Below are 13,441 nucleotides of genomic sequence, written 5' to 3'. Positions count from 1 at the left end.
TGTTGAACTGTCCTCGCCTCTGTGGCCTCCCTGCCACTCAGGAATATAGTCAGCATTTGGGCTGTGGCCCAACTTTTATGACATATACAGTCAAATTGTTGCTTTTAGAGTTCTGAGAACACAGACTTAAAGGAAAGGCATTCAAAACATGGTGAAAGGGTCATGAGTTCTGGGAGGGGGTGTTGTGCTGGCCCAGCCCAGTTCTCAGCCGCCTGCCCTTGGGTGGCTCCAGCCATTCCCAGGCCTCCTCCTTCCCTTGGCAGGGTGGACGTGGTGATCTGCCTGAGCACCACCGTGCGCAACGACACTCTGCAGGAAGCCAAAGAACACAGGGTGTCCCTGAAGTGTCGCAAGCAGCTGCGGGTGGAGGAGCTGGAGATGGTAATGCCTCAACCAGAGCCACAAACCCAGAAGCCCTGGGGCAGGGGAGAGGAAGTGGGTGAGGGGCGAGGACTAATTGAAAGGGTTTAGCCACTATCGGGCTAAAGTTTTACCATATGACAGCTTCTTGTTTTACTTTGTATTTGAACGAGAAAATACTTTTACTGTGTGAAACAAAGTCCAGAGCAAGACACAGCTGTAAGCATGCAATACAGTCATTGCATAGTAATGCCTGCGGGATCAAAGGTCTCTCCTTTCACTCTGCTGTTCTTGCCCCAGCTTTGCCAGAGGCTGCTTTCCCTCATGATGGCTGCCTGCAACACTGGGCCACCTGCCCCAGATTTGTCTCCAGCAGGAAAATAAAAACAAGAGAAACCTTCCCCAGCATGAAAAAAAGATCTTTCCCTTCAATTTGATAGTGTCAGTTTGAGGTCTGTGCCCAACCCCTGGACAGCGGCCGTCTCCAGGGGAGTGCCAGGCACTGATGACCAAGGTGAAGTGGAAGTCAGCCCCAGTGTGCACTACAGGGGAAAATTCTATTGTGCAGAGAAAGTCCAAGGCCCTGCAGCTAGCTAGTGGCAGAACTGAAACTGAATCCCCGTTCTCCTGCCACTTTGCTGTGTAGAAATTGTGGTTACCAGACAGGATCCAATCAAAAATATGTAGAACATTTGACATCTCCAGCTCAGAGTAACCTCCCTTTTCCATGCTGGTTCCCGCTCCTGCAGACAGAGGACATCCGTCTGGAACCAGATCTGTACGAAGCCTGCAAGAGTGACATCAAGAACTACTGTTCCACGGTGCAATATGGCAACGCCCAGGTAACTTTTTGTTGTTTTTTAACTGCAAAAGTAATGTGAAGGTGACATTTTACTTTATTTATTTTGTGTGTGTGTGAAGGTGACATTTTAAAAATTAATTCTTTAGTGGGATAGGCCTCATCACATCCTATCCAACCTAATCATCCTCTCACGAGTTACGCCAGACTTTTCCCAAAGTTTCTCTTTGTCTCCTATTTATTCTCTTTCCTCTTTCAGTTTCCATGTCTGCCTAATAATCTCTTAATGATCCTTCATATGCCTCCTCCTCTCTCTAGCTTTCCCAGCACTCTGCAACTCTGTAGATATTCCCTCACCATGTTCCCATTGCAGTGCCTCACTAACGGCCACACAAGTATCACCTAAGAAACTTTTTTTAAAACTACGTGGAAACAGGGACCTACCCAGAATCATCAGGAATGCAGTGCAAGCAAATAATTTTTTTTAGAATAGTCCAAAGATTTACTTCATTTTTTCCATCACCATTTATCTCCTTTATGCCCTCTTCCACCTCCGCCCTCTGCCCCTTGCAGTCACCACACTGTTGTCCATGTCCTTGAGTTCTCTCTCCCTTTTTCCTTTTTTGTTCAATCCCTCTGATTTTTTTTTTTTTCATGTTCTCCCAGTAACTCAACTGCCCCCTTCTAGTTCAGGGCATCGCCATGGAGCTTTCCTTTGAGATAGTGGCTTCATTGTCTTCTTGTCCCTGGTGTTGTTGACGCAAAGTCTTAGGGCAATCTGATTCTCACTTCTATTAGTTAATCTGCCTCTGAGTTTTCTCTTTATCTTTAATAATCTGTATTTTCACTGTGATATAATTAGGCATTCTTTTTTTTTTACTTCCTTATTCTGGTTGGCTTTTTCAGTCTCAGAATTCATGCCATTCTGCTGTTTTCATTCCCAAGATCTGCGGTTGGTTCTTTTCATAACCTGTTCTTGCTTATCATTTAGCATTTCCTTCTGTGTTGTTCTGAGGCTATTAAACAATATGTTTGGATTGTGCTGTTACCTTTTCCCTCAGTTATTTGATGATTCTTGGTTGTGCCTTGAGAATTTCACAGAAGTCTCGTGACTTTATACTACAGCCCTGGCTACTGCAGCTTTCCGTCTGCTTCTCTTCTGCATCGTTCACAGAGGACAGAGGGAAGAAGTCAGGATGTACTTATTCACTACCGAAAATCCATCCTGTGCTACTCCATGCACCCGCTCTTCCCCCTGGCCATCACCTCACTGTTGTTTGTGTCTGTGGGTTACTCATATGTGTTCTTTGGCTAATCTCTTCACCTTCTTTCATCCAGTTCCCCCCCCCCTGACAACTGTCAGTCTGTTCCATGTAGTTATGCCTCTGACTCTAGTTTATTTGTCAGTTTATTTTGTTGGTTAGAGTCCACATATAAGTGAGATCATATTTTTCTTTCTCTGACTGGCTTATTCACTTAGCATCATATACTTTATGCTTTTATGTTAATCCACTCATCTTTTTTACTGTACTTGTTTGTTTATATAAAGTTTGCCCTGTGTGGGGTAAGAATTGGGTCTAATTTATACCTGGCATGTAATGCTCTATTCTCTTGTGGTAAGTGGTGAGTTGAACTGAACCTCCTGGCTTGTGCCTGCAGTCTAGTCAGGGTTATTGCTCTAGCGAAAGCCAGAGAGCCTCCCGTTTGCTTCAGAAGGAATCTTGACGAGGATCAGCTCGAGAAGGCAAAAGAAGCCAGGAATCCTGAGTGGGTTCCTTCCCTTTAGAGCTCAGTGCAGCCTGCTGTTCATTATTTTTATATGGTTGGTTTACTATGAGCTCTGAAGTTACACATCTATCAATATAATTCTCCTTGGTAAGGAAACCCTGATTCCTATTACCTAGGAATTAGACATGGAAGGTACTTGGATAGAAAGGGGGATGTACTAAGATCTGAATGCTTCAGTCGGAAGACGTGGATTATCAATCCTGGTGCACCCCTTAACTTGACCATTACTCTACGCCCTAGATTATTGAATGTCTGAAAGAAAACAAGAAGCAGCTAAGTACCCGTTGCCACCAGAAAGTTTTTAAGCTGCAGGAGACAGAGATGATGGACCCAGAACTAGATTATACGCTCATGAGGGTCTGCAAGCAGATGATAAAGGTAAGAGGTCCAAAACCAAGCACTAAGCACAGGGTGAGTGAAAATGACAGCATAACCCTTTTTATTTTATTTTTTTAAATATATTTTATTGATTTTTTTTACAGAGAATAAGGGAGAGGGAATAGAGAGTTAGAAACATCGATGAGAGAGAAACATCGATCAGCTGCCTCCTTCACACCCACTCTGAGGATGTGCCCGCAACCAAGGTACATGCCCTTGACTGGAATCAAACCTGGGACCCTTCAGTCCGCAGGCTGATGCTCTATCCACTGAGCCAAACTGGTTAGGGCAGCATAAACCTCTTTAAATGTCAGAGGAAATTCATATGATCTTCCCGTTTTCATTGTTTATACAGCTAAGACGTGGTTCTCAAAGTCTGGTCCCAGACCAGCGCATCAGCATCCCCAGGGAATCTGCAGATTTCTGGGCCCCACCCAGATCTGCTGAGTCAGAAACTGGGAGTGGAGCGTCTGGTTTAAAGCTCTCCAGACGATTCTGATGTACGTCAAGTTAAAAAAAACCCTGAGCTAAGATAACTGACCTCACTTGGACCTGAGCCACGAATAACTAGAGGTCCAATGAATATATGATTGGTTTTGGGGGCGATTCATGGTGGTATACTGAGAAAGCCACCTTCAAAATGTCCTGACATTAATCCACCACCATCGAAAGGCTTTTCCATTTGACAAGTTTTTTGGTTCATTTACTTCTGCAGTGAGCATTCTCTACAGCAGGGCCGACTTGAGAACCTAGACATCAGTTCCTGGATCTATCCATATATACAGAGATTAAACTCAAGGTTCTGACCACTTACTTCTGCTTCCCTTTAAGATAAAATGCTACTTTTCAACCTATCAAATAAATTCCAAAGAGAATTGTGAAAGTTAGAAGTCTTTTGGTGGGCCTGGTAGAATTGAGTCCTCTGTAAAAATGGAAATATCAGGGTTGGGTTTGCAGAAACTTGATATTACTTTTATAAAGATCAGTCACCAGTTCACATCCCCATATTCAGATGTCATCCCCATACTAGAATTAGGTAGAGATGGAATTTTTTACTAGTCCGAAATGGAGCTCTGACTTCAAGGACACTCACCAGTGTATAGGGACTGGCCCTGTAGTTAAGAGATAAACCAGATGGGTCCTTTCCACACATCCCTGTTCACACTGGTTACTGGGTAATTCCTGAGTTTCCCATTGGAATTGGTAGATATTTGGCCACCTGGTACAGTTAAATTCATGCTTCATAATACTTATGCTCATGAGATGCCACGTAATGTAACAGCCATGAGGGTAGGGAATCAATCCAATGTAAACTAGGAGACACTGAGGTAGGAGAAAGAAATGTGAGAGCTACAGTGGAAAGTAGGTACAGAATAGGGCTTGAGGCTGAATGCTTATTCACGCTTAGTCATTTCTCTTGTCCCAAGTGATACCTGCAGGCTGCTTCTGTCATAAGCTTCTCAACAGATGTTTGAGTAATACAGGTGATGCAGATGGTGTTAATTGCCATGTTTGAATAGCTGTTTTTATAAAACTTTGATTCTTTGCAGAGATTCTGTCCAGAAGCAGATTCCAAAACCATGTTGCAGTGCTTGAAACAAAATAAAAACAGTGAATTGATGGATCCCAAATGCAAACAGATGATAACCAAGCGCCAGATCACCCAGAACACAGGTAACATCCTGGCTTGGCTTTCCAGGCCCCGCACTTAATGGAACTGAGTGGGCGGATCCATGCTTCATAAAACTGTAGGTCCTTTGTTGCTTGGGAATTTTCAGGGAGAGCTTGGATGTAAGCAAAAGGGCTTAATCCTCCCTTGAATAGTATCCAGGAAAACAGAACAAAAGCCATGGGAAAGAAGAGGCTGAAAAAATAGAAAACTGCCTTTGAAGGACTTACAAAAGAAATCAGGGCTAGATTTCTTGAAAAGTCTAGAGATTTAATAAAACTTCACGCATGTGGCAGGTGAGTATATGGGTCATTCATTTTAGAGCAGAGAAATTTTATCTCTGAGTTACCTTGTAACTAAATGGCCAAGGTGAGTTGGGTATTCTGTTCTCAGTATTTTCAAAGCTAACTGTATGGGGAAGGTTGATGTTTGTGAGGACTGCTCAGAAGATCAGTCTCAGACTCTGAGCAGCTGCTGCCCCGTAGAGGGATTCCTGGTTTGTATTTCTGAGTAAAAACAAATAGAGCTCAGTATATATACATTCATGGAATAAATACATCAATGGTTTATTTGTGGTCATTGATATAATATGTCCCTTTTTGGAAGGTGGCTCTCTAAATATTTGTGAATCCAGTTGGAATACATATTTTATCATGTTCTTAACACTTTCTGCTCTAGATTACCGCCTAAACCCTGTGTTAAGGAAAGCCTGTAAAGCCGACATTCCTAAATTCTGTCACGGTATCCTGACTAAGGCCAAGGAGGATTCGGAACTGGAAGGCCAAGTCATCTCTTGCCTCAAGCTGAGATATGCTGACCAGGTAAATTGGCCCGGGCTCTCCACAGAGGTGTGTTCATGGAGCCGCCTCTGTTCCTGGCACTGGTTCTCATGGGAAGGCCTCAGCTCGCTCCTGCTGCCCCAGGACCTTTTTATACCTTCCCCACGTCAGGGGCCAAGTAAAAGCTGAAGTTGTCTAACAGCCTGACATGTTCTCCTGTTGTCACATGTAGCGCCTCTCTTCAGACTGCGAAGACCAGATCCGGATTATTATTCAGGAGTCTGCTCTGGATTACCGACTCGATCCTCAGCTGCAGCTGCACTGCTCGGATGAGGTAGGATTGGGGATGAAACCGGTTGTGAACAGAGCTGGTCAGAGAAGTTTCATTGGAGCAAAGTTCTTTACTCTCTTTCCCTGAGCCCTGGCTCCAGGGTGAGTTGAAGGGACACCTTTAGGCTCTCCATGGTCCAAGTTCCTGGTTCTCTGTAATGGAATTAGTCCTGTTACTGTGCAGGGCTGGTTCTGTAGTTCTCTATTAAACAAAATCATTCTCCTGTTATGTCTCTACATAAGTTTACTCTTCCCTTCTCCTGGTTCTGATAGGGAACCCAGAACACCCCAAGACTTGGCAGAAAGATAAACGTGCTCCTATAATAGCACTAAAGAAGTGCCAGTCCTTGGAAATCATTTGACTTCCTAGCTAGAAAGGGCTGAGTGGAGAACCTTGTTCAGTGTATGTGAACTTGAGGGGGTCGTAGCTAAAAATACTTCAAACAGCTTACTCAGAGCTGTCCAAAATAGATTAAGTTTTAATCTGTGCTGCAGGCTATGTTCCTGGGCCTCTCTCTCTCTCTCTCTCTCTCTCTCTCTCTCTCTCTCTCTCTCTCTCTCCTCTGTGTGTGTGTGTGTGTGTTTGAGTTGTGAGTCTGGGTTGACCCTGAACCTCTGGAAATGTGAAGCACTTGCTTTGAGTATTAACTTGGCTGCATGACCTTCCTCCTGTGGAATCAGGAAGTATGTTTGATGCTAGTCCTTGAGCAGTCCTGGGACAGCCTCTCAGGTCTTAGGGTTGGCAGCATGAGGATATGCACATGGGCTGTTTTTTGGCTCTGTGCCAGTCCTTGTGAAGGAAAACAAAAACGGAGCTTGGTATCTCGTTCTGGACAGAGGGGAAGGAGGAGGAGCCCGTTTGCGTGGAGCTCTGGGCACGTGTGTGGGAGGGTCACCAGATCTGCACATTTCAGAGACCGAGGTTTCTGGTGAGAGTGGGGTGGCCTTGTTTTGTGTGTCTCCTGGACAGATCTCCAATCTGTGTGCCGAGGAAGCAGCAGCCCAGGAGCAGACAGGTCAAGTGGAGGAGTGCCTCAAAGTTAACCTGCTCAAAATCAAAACAGACATGTGCAAAAGGGTAACCGCCATCATCACTCCCCCCACTTGCTTTTCTCTCCTCTTCCCCCTTTTTCCTTTAATGCTATATTCTGCACGTTTTAGTGATAAAATCTAAACCTTCCTTCCCAGAATGCTATGCTGTTCTCTCTTACCAAACTTTAATTTGACTCTTGACCATTAATGGCCTATAACTTAAATATTCTGTCACATGTACTAATTATTTGTGAATGTCTCATTTCCATGACTAGGCCATTGTTTAAAGGGCACTCTGAGTGGAATACCAGAGCAAAATGTCAATTCCAATATATTAGTGCATTGCATTCATAAAACTCAAACTAAAAATTTAATTCATTTCAGAAACATCACATAAAAACAAATTTATCAAAATATGACTAAGCATACAGTATACTACAAAATTGAAAATTTGACCTTTTTTAAAAAGTGTTTCAGTGGCCTGCTGGTTTGGCTCAGTGGATAGAGCGTTGGCCTGCGGACTGAAGGGTCCTGGGCTCAGTTCCAGTCAAGGGCTCATGCCTGGGTTGCGGGCTTGATCCCCAGTGTGGGGACTTGAGTTTTATTTTTGGGTTTTTGTTTTTATTGTTGTTGTTTTACAGGAACCACGGTCTTTATTGAGAGCAAACTAATTTTTATTTAACAAATCATTTCCAGCCTGTCTTTACCTCCTATAATTTCATCATATACAATTGGAGGGTTTGCAGAGTTGATTTCACTTCTATTATGCTTATAAGTCTCTTGTTCAAAACTTCTTTAAACTCAAATAAGAATTATTGTTGCAGTAGCATTATGCTTTGTGAGTTAATTTTTTCCTTTTGAGGATAATGGAAGTAAAGTGAAACATTTTGCAGACATCTACTTTTGTTTGGGAATTTTCGTATAGCATATTACTCTGATTTTCAGAATTCACATTTTCTGACTTCTTAAAGTAACAAAATAATTATATTACATCAATATGAATACTAGCATTTAGTATTTAATAATAATATCAAAAATATAAATCTGATCTTACAATCTCCTGCTTTGTTTAGCAAACAGCTTTTCTTTCGCTAGGTAGGTCCCCAAGTATATTTGTTGAATTAAATTTTGTTGGATGCTAAAATGCCCTGGCAGTGTGGCTCGATTGGGCATTGTCCTGTGCCCCAGGAGGTTGTTGGTTCAATTCCCTGTCAGGGCATATGCCCAGGTTGCGAGTTAATCCCCTGTAAGGGGTGTGCAGGAGGAAGCAGATTGATGTTACACTCTCACGTTGATGTTTCTCTCTCTCCCTCTCCCTTCCTCTCTCTCTCAGAATCAATAAACTATTCTTTTTAAAAAATTGGTTACTAAAAATCTGCACTCTCTGCGTCATCACCACATTGCTGCCTGTCTCAGCTTTCTCTCCTTGACTTCTTTGTACCTAAAGTATTTGCAGACAGCAGATCTGATGCATTGTCTCCACAAAAGCTCTCTCTGCAATGCTCTTCCCTTCCCAGGAGGTGTTAAACATGCTGAAGGAAAGCAAAGCAGACATCTTTGTGGACCCAGTTCTTCATACAGCTTGTGCCCTGGACATCAAACACCACTGCGCAGCCATCACCCCTGGCCGCGGGCGTCGTAAGTCACTGTACACGCTGACCCTGTCTGAACTGCCTTGGGAGGAGCGAAGACTCCCCCTGAGACATTAGGTGCAGCTACTCTGTTCTGTAGCTGCAGCTCAACCACAGACGACATCCCCTGAGAGCCTTCGTGGCAAAATGAACTTTGGAATAAATCTGCAGTGTGAGAGGACCTAGCTGCGAGAGTTGAGTTCAGGGAAGCATAAGTCAGGCCACCATCATGGATCTCTTTCCCATCTTGTCCAGCTTCAGCTTCGTCAGCTTCCCAGTGGCCACATCAGGCTCAGTGCACAGGTTTTGTGTGAGGTAGAACCTGGGCAGGTGGGGAGTTGTTTCTGTGCCATGTGTGCCCAGTAAATATAAGAGAGGTTTTAGGAGAGACTGGACAGTCCATGTGGGAATGAAATATCATCATTCTCCATGTTACATCTTGGGTCAGGTTTCCTAGAATGGATTTAACTTTGTTCATCCAGCAGATCTGAAGTCTCTGGTGGTTAGATAGCCTTCCCCCCAACCTTACCGAAATCTCTCAGTTCTGTGGGTTTCAGACTGTTCTTATCCCTTTCCTTCCACAGAAATGTCCTGCCTCATGGAGGCCCTGGAGGACAAGCGGGTGAGGTTACAACCGGAGTGCAAGAAACGCCTCAATGATCGGATTGAGATGTGGAGTTACGCAGCGAAGGTAATGACCAAGAGCATCTGCTGAAGTGGCCATCTGTTCTGTCAGTTTCCAGTCTCTTCAAGGCACTTCACTGGTTTTCTAGTCCTTGTGAGGCCAGCAGTACGAGTATTAAAAAAATCTGTCAGGGTACCTTTGAGCCTCCTTGGCTGTCCATGAGCCTGGAACCGTCTTGCTTTGCATTGGGCTGTGTCTGCTAGGGTTTGCCAGGGCTGTTACTTCTGCCCTCAGAGGCCCACAGTCCACCACTGAAAAGTGAGTCACCCGAAGGAAGGATGTGACTTAAGCCAGCTGTGCAAAGAGAAACTAGACATCATGCCCACGAGAAAAGAAGGGTATCAGCCACTCCTGCTGTAGCTTGTTTTTCTAATTTTGCACAATCTATAGGAGCAAAATACGGATGTGAGACTGGCCCTCAGCTAGCCTGGAACACAGAGCGTCATAGGATGGAGAGAGACATTAGGACACCGGTGAAAGTGGATGGTACCCAGGCGGACTTGGCCGGGGGGGATTTTTCCTACAAAAACTCAGACTCAGTGAGAGAATGATAACAATTCTTCTCATGTATACATTGCCTTGTTCACAAATCACTTTGATGGATATGTTACCTCATTTAAAACTTGAAACCTATGAGGTCAGTGGAATGATTATTCTCTCATTTTATGGTGGAGGGAACTGCGACTTCCTAAATTATGACTTGCCCAAGGCGCAAAAGTCAGGTTTCTAGATCCACACTCTTTCTATCTCCCTCGCTGCGATAGATGATCCTTAGATCGAGAGAGAGGACTTCCCGTCACCCATGTGCTTAAAGGTCAAGGGTAACAGGCAAGCAGGAAAGACCACAGGAAGTTTTCATACCTAGACATAAGGGACTGTAACTGTCAAAATAGCAAGGGATTAAGCACCCCTTATTCCTTCTCCTGAGGGAACGTCAGCTTTGACGTCCTTGGTTAGTTGAGGCAGTAGAGACGAAGTTACCCTTTTCTTTCCGCACTGGTTTCCACTTTTGAGCTGCTAAGAATTGCCACTGCTTGCTTTGGATTGACAAGTATTGGCGCTCAGATTACATTAATCTGAAGCCTCCTGCTCTGTTTTGTGTACCTGGGCTCAGCATAGAAGCAGCCCAGACACCTCGGGGCCAGCCCTTTTCAGGCACCCAGCTAAGGTGAGACTCAAAAGAACAGTTTGTGCCTGGGAGCCTTCCGGTTCTGATTCTGCCGTAGCAGCTACTAGAGGCGCATTTGAGAACGCAGTGAGGAAGACTGAGGGTGAAGATTGGTTACATGGCAATGCCCACAGTGGGGAAGTGGGGAAGCATATTCAGTCCCTGTCCATCATGTTTGCACATTACTTTTGATGTGGGGGAGTGCTTAAGATAGAATGGTGAGTGCAAACAAGTCAAGATAAAGAATTGGCATATAACACAATTTGAATTGTTTTCTAAAAGGCAGCAAACATGATGAATGAAATGAATCAGAGTACATAAGAACCTGTGACCTTTTGCAAGTCACTAAACCACCTCCTAGTCCTTGGGCCTCCAAATCTCCATCTGTAATATGGGATAATAAAGCCCCCTGCGAGGTGGTGTGAGGGCTGCCTGGTTGCAAACATGCTGAGCCCTTTCCAAGGCCCAGCACATCGGCCAGTCCTCAGTGGGCTGTTATTTTGTTGCGGGTAGAGATTGCTGTGATGAGACTCCCCCTCTTTGGGTTTGGCTGTATTTTCTAATCTTTATGTTCTTAACAGATCCTTTATTTTTATTTTTAAATTGAATTTATTGGGGTGACATTGGTTCATAAAACCATACAAGTTTCAAGTGTACAGCTTAACAAAACATCACCTGCACACTGTGTTGTACACCTGTTCCCAAAGTCGTGTCTCTTTCTGTCCCATTTACCCCCCCCCCCCCCCCGCATCCACCTCCATCTGCTCCCACCTCCCTTTCCCTCTGGCTATTACCACACTGTTGTCTGTGTCTGTGTGTTATATATATATGTGTGTGGGGTTTTTTGCTTAATCACTGCACCTTCTTTCATCTAGTTCCCCAGCCCCCTCCCCTCTGACAGCTGTCAGTCTGTTCCATGTGTCCATGCCTCTGTTTCTATTTTGTTCTTCAGTTTATTTTGTTCATTAGAGTCCACATATAAGTGAGATCATGTGGTATTACTCTGACTGGCTTATTTCACTTACATAATCATCTCCAGGTCCATCTAACCTTACATAGTAGATACATACAATATTATGATTAAAAAAAAGAGTTGTAGCTCTTGTCCCTTGCCCGTGCTCCTCAAAAGAAATGACATAAATTAAGCTAGGAATCAAGATAGGGCAAGTTAGAGCTAGCACCACCCCAGCCCGGTTCTCTCAGAGGGTGATGCTGTCGTATGTTACTCCAGGTGGCCCCCGCGGATGGCTTCTCTGACCTCGCCATGCAGGTGATGACGTCCCCGTCAAAGAACTACATTCTCTCCGTGATCAGTGGGAGCATCTGTATATTGTTCCTGATTGGCCTGATGTGTGGACGTATCACCAAACGAGTGACACGAGAGCTCAAGGACAGGTAGAGCCACCTTGACCACCAAAGGAACTGTCTGTCCAGTACCTAGTTTGTACAGACCTCCTGTATAGCGTACCCTCTCACCTCGTTCTTCTCAGAGGTGCCACCAACAAACACCCATGTTAGAGCAGCAGCAGGTACCACTGCATTGTCCCATCTCAGACTTCACCCATGTCATGGTGTCCCTCCTTCCGGCCATCTGTGCAGCATCAGCCGCTGGCCACTTGGTTATCGCCGTTGTTGGCAGACTTAGGTTTACCTGTAGACAAGTCTCTCTCATACCAATGGAACCACAGGTACTTCCAGAACCAACTCATCTGACCTGCAACTCAAATGATTTCTTAAAAAAACAAAAACAAAAAAAATAACACACACACACACACACACACAGGAAATAAGTTTTTAAAGAAAGGAAAAAATGTATATAGTAGCATACCTCCTCCAAGCTTGATTTGGGCAGTGGGCTCTTTCTTCTGTGTGACTGTGTATAATGAAGACAGGACGTTAAAGGGGAAACACTCCACCCAATATGCTACAACTGGGATGTCTTGCTCATTTCTCAAAAGCACCTTTGGGCCATGTCAGGGCCATGGACTTCACCAAGTGGTGGGAAACCACTAACCAGCCAACTTCGGATCCTGTTTTCTTCTGCTGAAACAGTGATGCCTTCCAGTTTCCACCCTAAAGAGCCACTGCTGGTCAAGACCCCCATGGCCATATGTATTCCTACGATCTCCTCACCTCAGTGAAGTAAAGCCGGAGCCTCCCTAGGCGAGGGGCAAATGGATTGGGGAGAAGATCAAAACTCTGTGATGCTGATCTGCACTGAGAGGCGGGACCCGGGTCCCCAGGCAGCAGAATCCCAGTGCCCTCCCTCCTCCAGGCTAGTGCAGGGCTCGGCTGCCTGGGGATTGCCCTGCTGGGTGGCAGGTGCTGGGAAGCAGCGCATGTGGGGGAGGGGCTGGGGGAGGAAGGAGGAGCCAGGGCTTGATTCACTTTGCTTTATTTTTCAGGCAACGTTGCAGGTCAGGGCAATGGCTTAGAAAGATGTAGCATGGTCTCAGGTGTGACTGCAGTTCAGCCTGACCTTTTTGCAGGCTCTGAGCCACCTTCCTAGACAGCTCCTTTATGCCTCTACATGCAGAGGGCGTGGAAAGTTCTTACATTAAAAGATGGAGGCTTTCTCCATTCTTTTCCTTTCTGCCCGTTTGCTGCATACACCCACGGTAGAAGGCATTGGCTAAATGTTGTACTTTGGGGATTCGTCAGTCTTTTCAGAATCTGAGTTAATGGGAGCAATATTCCTGGCCACTCTCCCTCACCCCACGGTGTGGAGGTGACAGGTTGGAGCGTACAGAGGGAGGACGCAGGCATCATGGTTCTACCCAGCACGGCTGGCTTGACTTGGGGCATGGAGTCACAGTGGCTGC

General features: G+C 45.1%; 1 protein-coding gene across 1 annotated transcript in view; it reads left to right on the top strand.

Moving 5' to 3' along the window:
• GLG1 (golgi glycoprotein 1) overlaps positions 1-12,797 on the top strand; it is a gene marked incomplete at its 5' end in the record, with an annotated part of 112,198 nt that extends 99,401 nt beyond the window's left edge. Inside the window, 10 exons of the mRNA XM_081108086.1 lie at positions 264-381; positions 1,110-1,202; positions 3,188-3,325; positions 4,876-4,999; positions 5,673-5,815; positions 6,006-6,107; positions 7,074-7,181; positions 8,653-8,773; positions 9,351-9,457; positions 11,851-12,797. Of these exons, the coding sequence (XP_080964212.1) occupies positions 264-381; positions 1,110-1,202; positions 3,188-3,325; positions 4,876-4,999; positions 5,673-5,815; positions 6,006-6,107; positions 7,074-7,181; positions 8,653-8,773; positions 9,351-9,457; positions 11,851-12,018 (1,222 nt within the window). The 3' untranslated portion in view covers positions 12,019-12,797. The remainder of the gene's footprint in view (positions 1-263; positions 382-1,109; positions 1,203-3,187; positions 3,326-4,875; positions 5,000-5,672; positions 5,816-6,005; positions 6,108-7,073; positions 7,182-8,652; positions 8,774-9,350; positions 9,458-11,850) is intronic.
• Positions 12,798-13,441: the final 644 nt, after the last annotated feature.

This window comes from Myotis nattereri (assembly GCF_964212035.1).
Source record: "Myotis nattereri genome assembly, chromosome: 15".
Lineage (NCBI taxonomy): Eukaryota > Metazoa > Chordata > Mammalia > Chiroptera > Vespertilionidae > Myotis > Myotis nattereri.
This window is presented reverse-complemented; position numbering and strand designations above follow the sequence as displayed.